This window comes from Zosterops lateralis, assembly GCF_965231275.1.
Source record: "Zosterops lateralis genome assembly, chromosome: 8".
In the NCBI taxonomy this organism is placed as follows: domain Eukaryota; kingdom Metazoa; phylum Chordata; class Aves; order Passeriformes; family Zosteropidae; genus Zosterops; species Zosterops lateralis.
In genome coordinates this window covers 27,854,272-27,866,980 of record NC_139768.1, presented here as the reverse complement: position 1 = coordinate 27,866,980, position 12,709 = coordinate 27,854,272, and the positions used below count along the sequence as shown (strand labels likewise).

Here is a 12,709-nt window from a genome sequence, read left to right as displayed (position 1 = left end):
AGTCTGAGTCCTTACTTTATTCTGCAGAAGCTCTCACAGTACATTTCCCCCAAAATAAGGGAAACATCAGATGCCAAGGCCATCGCTCTGGCACGCTCAGGCATGCAGACCAAACCTGCACGTCCATGGGCAGGACACAAGGAGCTCTGTGCAAGTTCCTGTGCAGCCCCAAACAGCTGCATTTTACCAGATGCTTTTTAAGCCATGAATTATTCAGCAGAAATAACTGACTGGACCTGACCACACAAGGCTCGAGTGATGTTTCAATTTAAAACTATGCCATAAACTCTAGAGAAGCCATGGCCAGAAGTGGCTGTGAAGGACAGGGAGAAGGAAAACAAAGTCCTCAGCCTTAAAGGTGCAAATGCTGCTTCACAGCAAAAGGATTAACAGATGTTCTATTTATATGTCCATGTGTGTCAGATTCATGGTCTAAAATTCCAAGTAATAGGGCAAATTCATGGGAAAATGCAGACTATAATTTTGTCCCTGCATGGTAACATGTTTCTATTCTGGAACTAATAACCTCCCAAAGTTTATCAGTGGCAACTGATTTGGGCAATTAGGGAAAAGCAAATGAATATTCCATGCTGTGGCTGATCTGAGGGCAAGAGCTGGAAGCTCTCAGAGCTGAAGCTCCAGCCACACCTGCTGTCCCTCTCCCAAAGGCTGAGGGGGAAGCTATGTGTCCTTGGAATCTGGGAATTAGCCAGGAGGCAGAGCTGAGGTTTAGTATTGTACATGTGTGCAAGCAGCTGGTGTGAAGGAGCTTGAGTGCAAAACCCAAATGAAATCGGTGTAAAAGGGAAAGAGGAGAACCAGCAAAGAGAATTTTGACATTTGTGAACATTGCAAACACCACCACAGGAAAGGAAGCTGCTCACCTTGCTCTTCTCCTGCTGCAGCTCGATCTGGATGTCGGTGAGCTTGGCCCTGAGCTCCTCGTTGGCAGCCTGCAGGGCGGCCAGGGCATCAGGCTTGTCCCCCCTGGCCCTGCTGGAGCCCCTCTTGGCCATGGTGAGGGACGGGACAGCCCCGCTGCTCCGGCTGCTCCGCTCTACATCTTCTGGGGGCTGCAAGGAGGGACAGCACTGTCACACAGCCTGGCAGCGGGGACACAGCACCCCCAGCACGTCCAGGGACAGCAGCTGGAGGGGCTGGATTCCCTGGCTTAAGTGTGGAATCACAGCTTTGTTGGGGTTGGAAAGTCCTCCAAGACCATTCAGTCTGACCCCCAGCACTGCCACATCCCCAAATGCCACATCCACATGGCTTTAAAATACCTCCAGGTTTGGGGACTTCACATCTGCCCTGGACAGCTGTGCCAGGGCTGGACAGCCCTTTCCACGGAGAAGTGGAGCCCAATATCCAACCTGAACCTCCTCTGGTGCAGCTGTTCCCTCTCATCCCATCCCTCATTCCCTGGGAGCTGTGCCTCCTGCTCCTCCAGGCAGAGTCCTGCTCCTTCTTTTGCACTGGCACCCACAGAGGACAGGGGATGTGGAACCCACACAGGGCAGGGGACATGGAATCTGCACAGGGCAGAGAAACCCACACAGGGCAGGGATGTGGATCCCACATAGCACAGGGATGTGGATCCCACGCAGGACAGGATGTGGATCCCACATAGCACAGGGATGTGGAACCAACACAGGGCAGGGATGTGGATCCCACATAGCACAGGGGATGTGGAGGATCAGGAGGGACACCCACACACCAGCCCCCAGCACTGCCATGGCTCACAGACCGCTGGGAAGATTTTATTTCTATTCTATTTTCATGGAATCACGGGATGGTTATACCACAAAATTCTATTAAGAAGTGCTCAGATTTGGGAAGACATTTCCAACCTTTTCAGTACCAGTGCAGTCCAGGTGGGTAGCAGTGCTCCTGGCCGATGCCCCTCAGAGCCTGGCTCTGCCCCTCATGACTCACAGTCCAAGCACAGCCCAGGCACTGTCCCTGTCCAGCCACGGGGATGGACTCAGCAGGTCAGGGCAGCTGCAAGGAGAGAGTAACAATGAATGGTAACAGCAAACAGCAACAAGACCAACCTCCACAAGGTGCATAGGCAGGACACAAAAAGCCTGTACATGTAGTACATGTATATATAAACACACATCGTAGTAAAAAAAGCCTGGTTTGAATTCTAAGAGCAAAAGCCTGAACCTATCAGGAAGAAAAGAGCCAAGGGAGGCAGCTGCTCTGAGGGTATAAAAATGGGATAAAGGGCAGGGAGAGGGCTCAGAGCATCCAGGAGAGGGGCTGGAGTTTGGGAGGGCAGAGCTCCTGAGAGCCAGAGAAATCCCACAGGACAAGCAGTCATTACACATCTGCACTGGGCCAGAGGGGAGGGAGGCTGAGACCTGGAGAAACAAATGGCAGAATAAAATAACATTCCTGGTATTAACTGTCCAAACCAAGGTGGTACAAACAGTCTCAGTTCTGCTGTTTCTCAGGTTGGTGCCTGACTTTGTAACCTGAAAGTTTTTATAAAAAGAAATGTTTGGTTGGGCAAATAAATAGAAATAAATCAATTTTTAAAGGTATTGCCTGAGAAATCTATAACATGAGTACGTGTTCTTTGCATTTAAGATTCTTGCTGCTTTGTGCAAGCAGACACAACACACCAATGGAGATTTAAAACCCTATTTCTTTATTGATAAAAATGGGGCAGCCTGTAGCCACAGGCAGAGTTCTACCTGCTGCAGCAAATGAGGCCTTTGTGCACATTACAATTATTTTCTTAGAGGATTCCCTCCAAAGGCAGAGGGAGCCAGGTTAGTTCACAACCTGAGGAAATGAGAAGCAGCCACCAACATGCTTTAACTGCTTCCACATGAATGACAGAGAAATCATAATTTGAATGGTACAGGGATTGGAGAGAGTAATTGCTAACAGGATTCCTTCTGACAGACGAGGGCTGTGAGGATTTACATTTGTGTGCTTACAGAAAGGAAAACTCAGGAGCTGCTGCTGTGGAGCAGAGTTCAGTTGCTGGGAATTCTGCCTGAGGTCAATTTGTAGAACCACAGATCCTGACACTTACAGTGATGCAGCTTTTAAATTTTCTTTAAAATGTTACCAAGGCTAAATGCAAGGAATTGCCACATTTCATGCCAAGCATCTGTTAGATAATTGACATCCAGCTCCTGGTCCTGCCCAGGACAGTCCAAGGATGACCATCATAAACCACTAAACCATATCACAAATGCCATAAATGCCACAAATGCCACCCTGTGAAGGGTGACAGGGAAGGACTTGAGGAGTGGTGGTGGAGCCTTGTAGCAACGCAAGGTTTAGGTGGAAACCTATCCCCAGGGAGACTCTCTTTTGGAAAGGCTGCTGGGGCAGGGTTCAGGCAGAGCCCACACCCCACACACACCAGGGCCAGCTCAGCAGAGAGGCAACAAGGGCCTTTGGTGAGATAAATTCCAGTGAAGGTTTGTTCCAGCACACCAAAGGGATCAGGGACAACAGACCCAGATCAAAGGTGAGCTCAGGGTAAAGTGTGGGGTCAGGAACCAAAGGTCTGAGGGCACAGGGGGGTACAAAGGGCAGGGCCCTACAGGGGACACGGGGCAGCCACCAGGGGTACCACAGCCCATGGGGGCACAGGGAAAGGGGAAACCAGGAGAACTGGGGACATATGGGGAGAGAAAAACTGGGGTAGATCACACAGTGTTGTAAGGCACCATGGGGGAAGTGTTTTCTTCCAGCCTGGGTGCAGACTCTGGTGTATTCTTCCAGGGCAAGGCCCTGGGGATTCCCCTGAGGGGTTCAGAGGATTCAACAGAGCCTTTCCTTTGGGACAGCAGTGTGGATGTGAGCTTGGTGGAGGAGTGGCCATGCCCAGGGGGATGTGAGTGGGGATGTGAGATGGTGGAGGTATGGCAGTGCCCAGGGGGATGTGAGGGGGTAGTGCGGATGTGGAATGATGGAGGAGTGGCAGTGCCCAGGGGCATGGTGAAGGTGTGGCAGTGCCCAGGGGGATGTGAGGGGGCAGTGCCCAGGGGCATGGTGAAGGTGTGGCAGTGCCCAGGGGATGCTGTAGCCAGGTCTGTGCTGGGCACAGCAGGGCTCAGCCCTGACAGTTGCCCCAGCAGCAGAGATGGACATGCTGGGCTGTTATTGTCAGGGAAAGAATGGAAATAGGACTGAAGGGAGCACAGCAGCTCCCAGTGACAGCCACGACCCTGAGTGTGTGCAGGGGGACAAGAGCCATTGTTGGGGCCATGAAAGGGGGGGTTTGTGCTCCCACAAGTGTGGCCCTACAGCAGGGGCAGCCGTGTCTGCTGGAGCACACCCCGGGCACAGGAGCCAGCTGGGACCCAGGAACAAATGCCAGGCCAGGCATGAAAGAATATTTCTCACCAATACTGGGAGAAAAACAGTCCATAAAAACACTGCCAAAGCCAGCAGGGCTGTGCTGACCCAGGAGCAGCCAGGAGGGGCTCACCCCGGTCTGGGGGAACACAGAGCTGCTGCTCCAGGGCTCTGATGTGACACTGGGGACACGTGGGGACCTCAGGAGGGCAACACCGAGCACAGACCCTCAACACACCCTGTCCCTGCAGGGATCAGAGCAGCCCTGGCACAGGAGTCATCCCCTGGAAAACCAGGCACTTGCCTCCAGATTGTTCCTTTATTTTTCCAAGGAGTTCCATAGAAGGGGCAGCCATCAGACACATCACCTGAACAGGACAGAAAGGTCATCAGATTTTTGATGCTGGGAGAATAGATTATGCATCTGATTTCTGGCACGTTTGATATTGAAAACAGCATCAATAATGCATCAGAGCTGCCTTGAGCAGGGCTCAGTGCTCCCTTTGCCTCCTGACTTGCAATTCAGACATCAAGACTAATTGGGAAATGTGTTTTCTCGGTAGTAGTTGCTGAAATGAATGTTTCACCACGCTTAAAAATAAGTGAATTAATCCCTACCCAGGGTACCAATATTTGAAAGCAGAACACTGTTCTTACAAACATGGAACATTTCCAATGTCTGCACAGCCCTGTGAGCATTGGTGTTCTCTGTTTTTGACAAATTGTTCTGATTAATTAGTTTAAACAAACCTCTTTGTGCCTCTGGTGCACCTTGAAATACCATAATAGAAAGAAAATGTAATACTGTTCATGGCTGAGTTCCCACTTCCTCAGATGAGTAATTTCCACGTTCCATTTAGGATTGCACCAGCCTATAGATCCCAATGCAAGAAAATGAATTTCCCTCTGAAAAGGCATTTCATGCTAAGCCAATGCAATCGCGTCCCATGCTGGAGTTGTGCTTTGGGCTTTATCCATATAAACATTTGTCATATATCCATATAAACAGTGCATCACTCACTCAGCTGCAAGGTGAGAAGGAAACCTGTTGGAAATTGCATGGGAAAAGGAGAGACCAGGTAGCTGAGATCAAGGAGCAATGGCCAAGACATGCATTGTCCACACAGGGCTCCCTTGTGCATTTCCTTCACATGCAGAACCACAGAACACAATCCTGGGATCCCTGAAGCTGGAAAATCTCTCCCAGCCCATCCAGTCCCAGCTGTGCCCCATCCCCACCCTGTCCCCAGCCCAGAGCTCTCAGTGCCACCTCCAGGAATTCCTGGGACATCTCCAGGGATGGGCACTCCAAACCTCCCTGGGCACTTCCAAGGCCTAAGCACCTTTTCCATGGGGAAATTCCTGCTGCTGTCCAGCCTGAGCCTCCCCTGGCCCAGCCTGAGGCTGTTCCCTCTCCTCCTGTCCCTGTTCCCTGGGAGCAAAGCCCGACCCCCCCGGCTGTCCCCTCCTGTCAGGGACTTGTGCAGAGCCACAAGGTCCCCCCTGAGCCTCCTTTTCTCCAGGCTGAGCCCCTTTCCCAGCTCCCTCAGGAATTCTCCAGCCCCTTCCCAGCTCCATTCCCTGCCCTGGACATTCTATGAGGCTTTTTTTCTCTGTGCTGCTTAGATTGAGATTAATGAGATAAAATTCTTTTTTTTTTTTAAAAAAGCACAAGCAATGTGGGGGACTCAACCCAGACATCCCAAGAGGCAAATCTGCCTGGTCCATGCCCCTGCTGAGGAAGCTGCAGCTCCCCATACTGCAGAGTTAACACAGCCCCATACCCACAGCTGGCTGAGGAGCAAGTCTCCATTTCCAGAAGGGAAATAAATAACCTTCCCAGTGTGAAGTAAGGTCTGAAACCTACCTTTCATGAAATAATATCTGCTTCAGATTCAAAATAATCCTGCCCCTCAGCCCCCAGCCCTGCCATCTCTGCAGATGGAAGTCTGGCCAAAGTTTTGCTGAGGATTAGATCAATTCCAGCAGCAGCTGTAACAGACACATGTCAAATCCTGACTGACCTGAATTTTTCCTCAAAGATTAATCCTGCCACTGTTGTTGGCTTTAACTCATTGATGGGTGTATCGTGTCCTCTGTAAGATCTACTTCTGCAGCTTCCACTCTCCCCTTGTGTGTGAAGTGACCTGTTTGTGCCACACTCATGGATCAGATCCCATCCTCTGGTTAACTTTTACACAGTATTTTTTGGGTTTTGTTTGAAGTGCAAACTGTAGTTGAGTGTCAATTATGAAGCTAATTAGGGTTTATACAGAACACCTGGAGCTGTGCCAGGGGAGGTTTAGGTTGGATTTTGGGAAAGGTTCTTCCCCCAGAGGGTGCTGGGCACTGCCCAGGCTCCCCAGGGAATGGGCACAGCCCCGAGGCTGCCAGAGCTCCAGGAGAACTTAGACAAAGCTCCCAGTGATGCCCAGGGTGGGATTTTGGGGTGTCTGGGCAGGCTGGGATTGTTGGGATGTCTGTGCAGGGTGGGATTTTGGGGTGTCTGGGCAGGGACAGGATCAATGATCCCTGTGGGTCCCAGCTCAGGACACTCTCTGAACGCAATTCTGGCAGACACAACTGCTGCTAAATCCCAGCAGGTACATTTTACAGCAGGACACCTGTTTAATTGCACAACTCTTAGGGCTAATTTGCAGAAAGAGCAATAATTAATTAAAAAACAGGTGAGTAGGTAGGAAAGTAATTTCTCCTTTTTCTCAGATAACCCCCAATATTTAAGGTACAAAACCCCATTGGAGTTTCTGCAATAAACTCCAATACCACACCCACACAAATGATCCATTAAACTGGAGCAGCTCAGCGTAACTTGGGGAGGACTGTTAGTGAGGAATATATTTCAGACCCAATTCCAGGAGTTTAATAGCATGTCACTGTGTTATCTCACTTACAAACAAGCTGTTAGAGCAATGCCATTCCTTCTCCCAAGGAATTCATGCCTGTGTAATTAACTAAATCAACTGTAACACAGATGGCATTGCACCATCCAAAAGCACTTGATGGAAACATTTTAAGCATGTTATTAACATCCCTAAATAACTATTTAATGCCACCCCTCCAATCCTCTTCGGCACCAACACACAACACAGCTGGATCTGAGGACAGAAAAGGCAGTATTTAATTGCTACACTCTTATAAAAGATTTTCAGTTCTTGGATTTATTCAATTTATAAATGAGCTTGAAAAATAACAGACTCAACAGTGGCAACAAAACCACGGCGCTTTGGATTGCAGAATTAAGGTTAATTTCCAGACTGACTGATCATCTTTAAATTCAGCTGTGAGGGACTGGGCAGCAGGAAAAGACACTAATGGGAGTAGGAACCTTTCTTTAGGCTGACCCAGACTAGCCAAAAATTACATTTCGATTTGACAGTGTGTTTTTACTTCTCAGTAGGTGTGTGCCCAGCTCTAAATCAAGATAAAAATTGACATTCCACAGCAACAGACAAGAATTTGAATGGAAAGTCGATTAATCTCCCAAATGCAAACAATTGGGAGATGTCCATCAGGCTCTAGTGAAAAGCTGTTCCTGCAGCCTGAAAAACTGAGGATTAGATTATTTTTTCAAACCTGATTTTTCATTACTGGATATCCTGCTTTAAATGACCTTTTTGTGACACTTGCTGCGAGCCTCCTCCCTAATGCCAGCCCACCTCTGCCCTGTTACTGAATGGCAAACGTGCTCCTCGGCTCAGAAACACAATAACAAACACAAAGCAACAACACCCACAAATAAACATAAATAAATACTGCTTGAGAGAGGAGCAGGAGCATGCCCATACTCCCAGGGTGGCTGGGGATGTGCTGTGAGGGGTGGGACACACCGGGGTGGCAGTGCCAGGCATCAGCACCATTCCTGTCCCACAGCACTGGGTGGAGCAGGGCAGGGGCTGGCAGGAGGAGCTCCCCTGGGGTCAGGACAGGCAGAAGGGACTGCCCTGGGGTCAGGGAGTGACTGCCCTCGGGTCAGGGACCAGCCTTCCAGTGCTCTCAGAGGGAAGACAGTCCCTGGGGAGGATCAAGAGCGCTTTAGGCACATTCTAGGGGCAGGCAGATCTGCATTACAGCCACTGGGACACCCCAGACTGACAAAGCCCGTGCTGCTTTCACCAGCTGGAGCTCCCAGCATGGACATTGCTGGGGAAGGTAAAGAGAGAGACCCAATCCAGAGATGGAAAACGAGTTCAGAACACAGAAAGTGCTAAAATGGGATGCAGGGGCAGCCACAGCTGCTCTGGGAATTGAATCCCAGTCCCTGCCCACCCTCCCAGGGAACAATCCCTGCCCAGTCTCCCATCCAGCCCTGCCCTCTGGCAGTGGGAAGCCATTCCCTGTGTCCTGTCCCTCCATCCCTTGTCCCCAGTCTCTCTCCAGCTCTCCTGGAGCCCCTTTAGGCACTGGCTAAATAAGTATTTCCAACTATAAAGAAAAGACCCATTATAAAAAGGACTTTATAGCAAAAGGAGTCCCTGGAAGATGATTGAATAAAATCCTAAATGCAAAAAGTCCTCCCAGGTGGTGAGCCAGAAACACAAAGCTTGTGTTTTCCACAGGAGAGACAGGGCAACAGGTGGGAAGGAAAGGGCTGCAGGCACATGGGAAAGAACTCAGGGAGCTCTCAAAGAACTCAGGGAGCAGTGGGAAGCCCTGCAGTGGCACCAGCCAAGCCCTGTGCCCATGGGGGTACTGAGGCAGGGCCCCCAGGCAGGGAGGTGACCCTGGGCTGCTGCCCTTGGCCTGGGCAGCTCTGCCAGCAGGGCTCTGCCAGGCACAGGGCTGAGGGCTCTGCAGCTGTAATCTGATTGTTTAAAGCTGATTTGATTGGAAATGCTGCATGAACCTTTGGAGTCAGCTTGCCTGGCGTGCAGAGAGCACTGCCCTGCAGAGAGCACTGCCCTGCAGCCTCACTGGACACATCCATAGGAGGGCGTGGGGCCTCCTTGCTTCGTGGCACACCCAAAGCCGAGGGGGAAGAAAAAGCTGTTTCGCCCTCATTTTAACAATTGGAGTCCAAGGACCCCAGGCTGAACAAGCTGCCCAGAGCAGCTGTGGCTGCCCCATTCGAGTGTCCCAGGCCAGACTGGACAGGGCTTGGAGCAGCACGGGACAGTGGGAGGTGTACCTGTGTCCCTGCCCTGGCAAGGGTGGCACTGGATGGGCTTTAGGGTCCCTTCCAACTCAAACCATTCTGGGATTCTACGATCCATTTCTCTGGGAAAATCTTATTTTCAACACAAGAGCTCTATAACCTTTTTTTTTTTTTTTTTTTTTTTTTAAACCAAGCTAGCAACAAATAGAAAAAAAAAAAAAAAAAAAACAAAAAAAAAAAAAAAAAACACAAAAAAAACACCAAAAAAACAAAAAAAAAAAAACAAAAACGGGAAAAGAGAAACTTCAACAGCTGTCTCTGCTTGTGCTCTCCATTGGGTCACTAAAATTGACTTCCTGGAGTTCACTTCAGAGGCAAAGTGACTCATTCCCAAGTGGCATCTCCTGGCTGATGCCTCCTCTCAGGGAAACCCCTCCCCTGCAGGAATCTTCCCCTCAAGGATTTGTGCAAATGATCAGGAAAAGCACCGGCCCTCTTTTCCATGTGGAATGTGCTGCATAATGAACTGGGAAAACATTCCCCCCAGCACCTCCTTTTACAGACTGGAGAAGCTGCAGAGGAACCCTTTCCCAGCTACTGGGTCAGTGTGGCAGCTGGGTAATCTGGGATTTGAGTCCAGGATTCTCCAGTCTTTAGCCTTCTGCATTTACTCCTCCAGGGAAAGTGGCTTCTGGCCCTGTGCTGATCCTCAGCCCGGGGCTGTGTCCATCTGGCTCCTGATGATCCTGATCCTCGGGGAGTGCCCACAGCCACAGGGGATGCTCAGGGTGTCCCACCAGCCCAGCCAGGCCCTTCCCAGGACACTGAGGGAGAGATTCCAGCTCTGCAGAGCTCTGGGCACCTGCAGGGGCAGCAAGAGGAGCAACAATGGCTGTGGCTGCTCTGCTGTTTTGCCAAGTTGCATGTCTATAATATCCTTGACATCTGTTAACATCACTCCATGCAAGAGAGTGGATTGCTTACTCAAGCACTGGATTGCTTACTCAGCCAACACCCCAGTCCATCCAACTGTTTTAGTGCTACTGCTGAACTAAGTCGAGGTAAAAAAAAAAAAAGAGATGCTGAGAACCTTTTTACAAAACCCCAAGGTTCAAAATAATTTTTGCAGTCTAGCTTATGTTGGATGGATAAACAGCAGCCTGGGAGTTTTAATCAAAACTATGCAAATTCCTCCGGCTCCTTTCAGCCAGGGAAGAAGCCCGTGCTCAGGAAACCCTGGGCAGTGAGTGGCAGTGAGTGGCAGCAGGCACAGGGGCTGGGAAATGTGGGCTGTGCTTGGGGCAGAGGGACTGGCAAACGTGGGCTGTGCTTGGGGCAGCACAGTGGCCTCAGTGAATCCTGGCTCTGAAAGGTGATGGGGAGGTGAGGATGGAAATCTGGATATTGGTTTGACAAGGACACTCCAGGCTGGGACACTCCTGTGGTTAACTGCTCCAGGGTTGTGGAATCACAGAATATCTGGGCTGGGTGGGACCCACGGGGATCACTGAGCCCAGCTCCTGGCCCAGCCAGGACACCCCAACAATCCCACCCCGTGCACCCCTGAGAGGAGCCTGAGCATTGGGATGTGTAACAGAGCTCAGTCACAGATGGGAGATCAAAACAAAGGAGTTTCCACTCCAGGGTGGAGATTCCCAGGCCTAGAGCTGGGGCTGCCACTGCTTGGTGTTCTGGTGACCTGGTAAAGAGTAAAGGGCAGGACAGAAAAACCTGCTGATAACAGAGGATTATGTAGGTCAATCAGGAAAGAGGACAAGGCAGGCAGAAGGGAGAAAGAATAAAACAATAACCTCAAACTAGAAAGAATAGGTAACTTAGCAACATGGAATTCAATCTGTGAAAGTACAAGATAATCTGCATTTAAAAATACAATTTGACATATCCTGCACACAGAGATTTAGGAGGAAAGATCAAGTCATCACTGAGGACATCTGCTGTGCACACAGCAATGTAAATAAGGTATTACAGTGGCAGGCAGGAGATGTGAAATCAGAGGAAAAGCATTGTGATGCTGCAGAAAGCTAAATGGTAGGCACTCATAAATCCACACAAATTCCCCTAAATGAAACATAATAGGTGCAACCAGGTAATAAAAGAGTCAGGATCTGTGATTCTTTGGAAGGGGCATTGAACAGGAAGCTATTAAATGATTGATACTGTGTAGGTGAAAAGGATGTTTTGGTTACTTTTTCATACTAATGCAAGAACAAGAAACCACCCTGTGGGCACTGGCAGGAAATGAAGGGATTTTTTCCAGGGGAAGGGTGAATCTTCAACTTGGGATCACATACCACAGACCTTGGGAGCAGCTGCCCATGTCCTGCTGCTCCTGGGGTCAAAGCACCACTGAGCAGGCTGCACAGGGGAGGAAAAGGCAGGAGCTGAGGCAGCCCCAGGGCAACCCCCACAGGTCAGCCCTTCACCCTGGGCTGCAGAGGCAGGGCAGGCAGGACTGGCACTCCCTGGTGTCTGCACTCTCCTTTGGGGAAACTCTTGTCCCTCTCTGTTATTTATTCCTGTATTGGAATCACCTGCTCCTGCTCAGAGCTCCTGCTCTGCTCTTGCTTGGTGCAGAGTCAGCAGAACAGGACAGACATCCAGGTGACACAGCCTGGGAGAGCCCTGTGACATCCCAGTGGCACAGCTGGGAGAGCTCTATGACATCCCAGTGACAGCCTGGGAGAGCTCCATGATATCCCAGTGACACAGCCTGGGAGAGCTCTGTGACATCCTGGTGAGAGCCTGGGAGAGCTCTATGACATCCTAGTGACACAGCTGGGAGAGCTCTATGACATCCCAGTGACAGCCTGGGAGAGCTCTATGACATCCCAGTGACACAGCTGGGAGAGCTCTATGACATCCCAGTGACAGCCTGGGAGAGCTCCATGACATCCCAGTGACACAGCCTGGGAGAGCTCTGTGACATCCTGGTGAGAGCCTGGGAGAGCTCCATGACATCCCAGTGACACAGCTGGGAGAGCTCCATGACATCCCAGTGACACAGCTGGGAGAGCTCTATGACATCCCAGTGACAGCCTGGGAGAGCTCTATGACATCCCAGTGACACAGCTGGGAGAGCTCCATGACATCCCAGTGACACAGCTGGGAGAGCTCTGTGACATCCTGGTGAGAGCCTGGGAGAGCTCTGTGACATCCCAGTGACACAGCCTGGGACAGCCCTGTGACACCCTCAGGATGACAGCCAGCAGCCTCAAGTTGCAGCAGTTCAGGTGTAGGTTGTAGGAGACG

General features: G+C 50.5%; 1 protein-coding gene across 22 annotated transcripts in view; it reads right to left on the bottom strand.

Moving 5' to 3' along the window:
• Positions 1–12,709, bottom strand: part of JAKMIP3 (Janus kinase and microtubule interacting protein 3) — a 51,516-nt gene that overhangs the window by 37,128 nt on the left and 1,679 nt on the right. For all 22 annotated transcript variants that reach the window (XM_083866200.1, XM_083866201.1, XM_083866202.1 and 19 more), the window contains exons 2-3: positions 1,851–2,001; positions 885–1,073 (exon numbers count right to left, since the gene is read on the bottom strand). In XM_083866200.1, coding sequence (XP_083722326.1) covers positions 885–1,016 — 132 coding nt within the window. In that variant the 5' untranslated portion in view covers positions 1,017–1,073; positions 1,851–2,001. The remainder of the gene's footprint in view (positions 1–884; positions 1,074–1,850; positions 2,002–12,709) is intronic.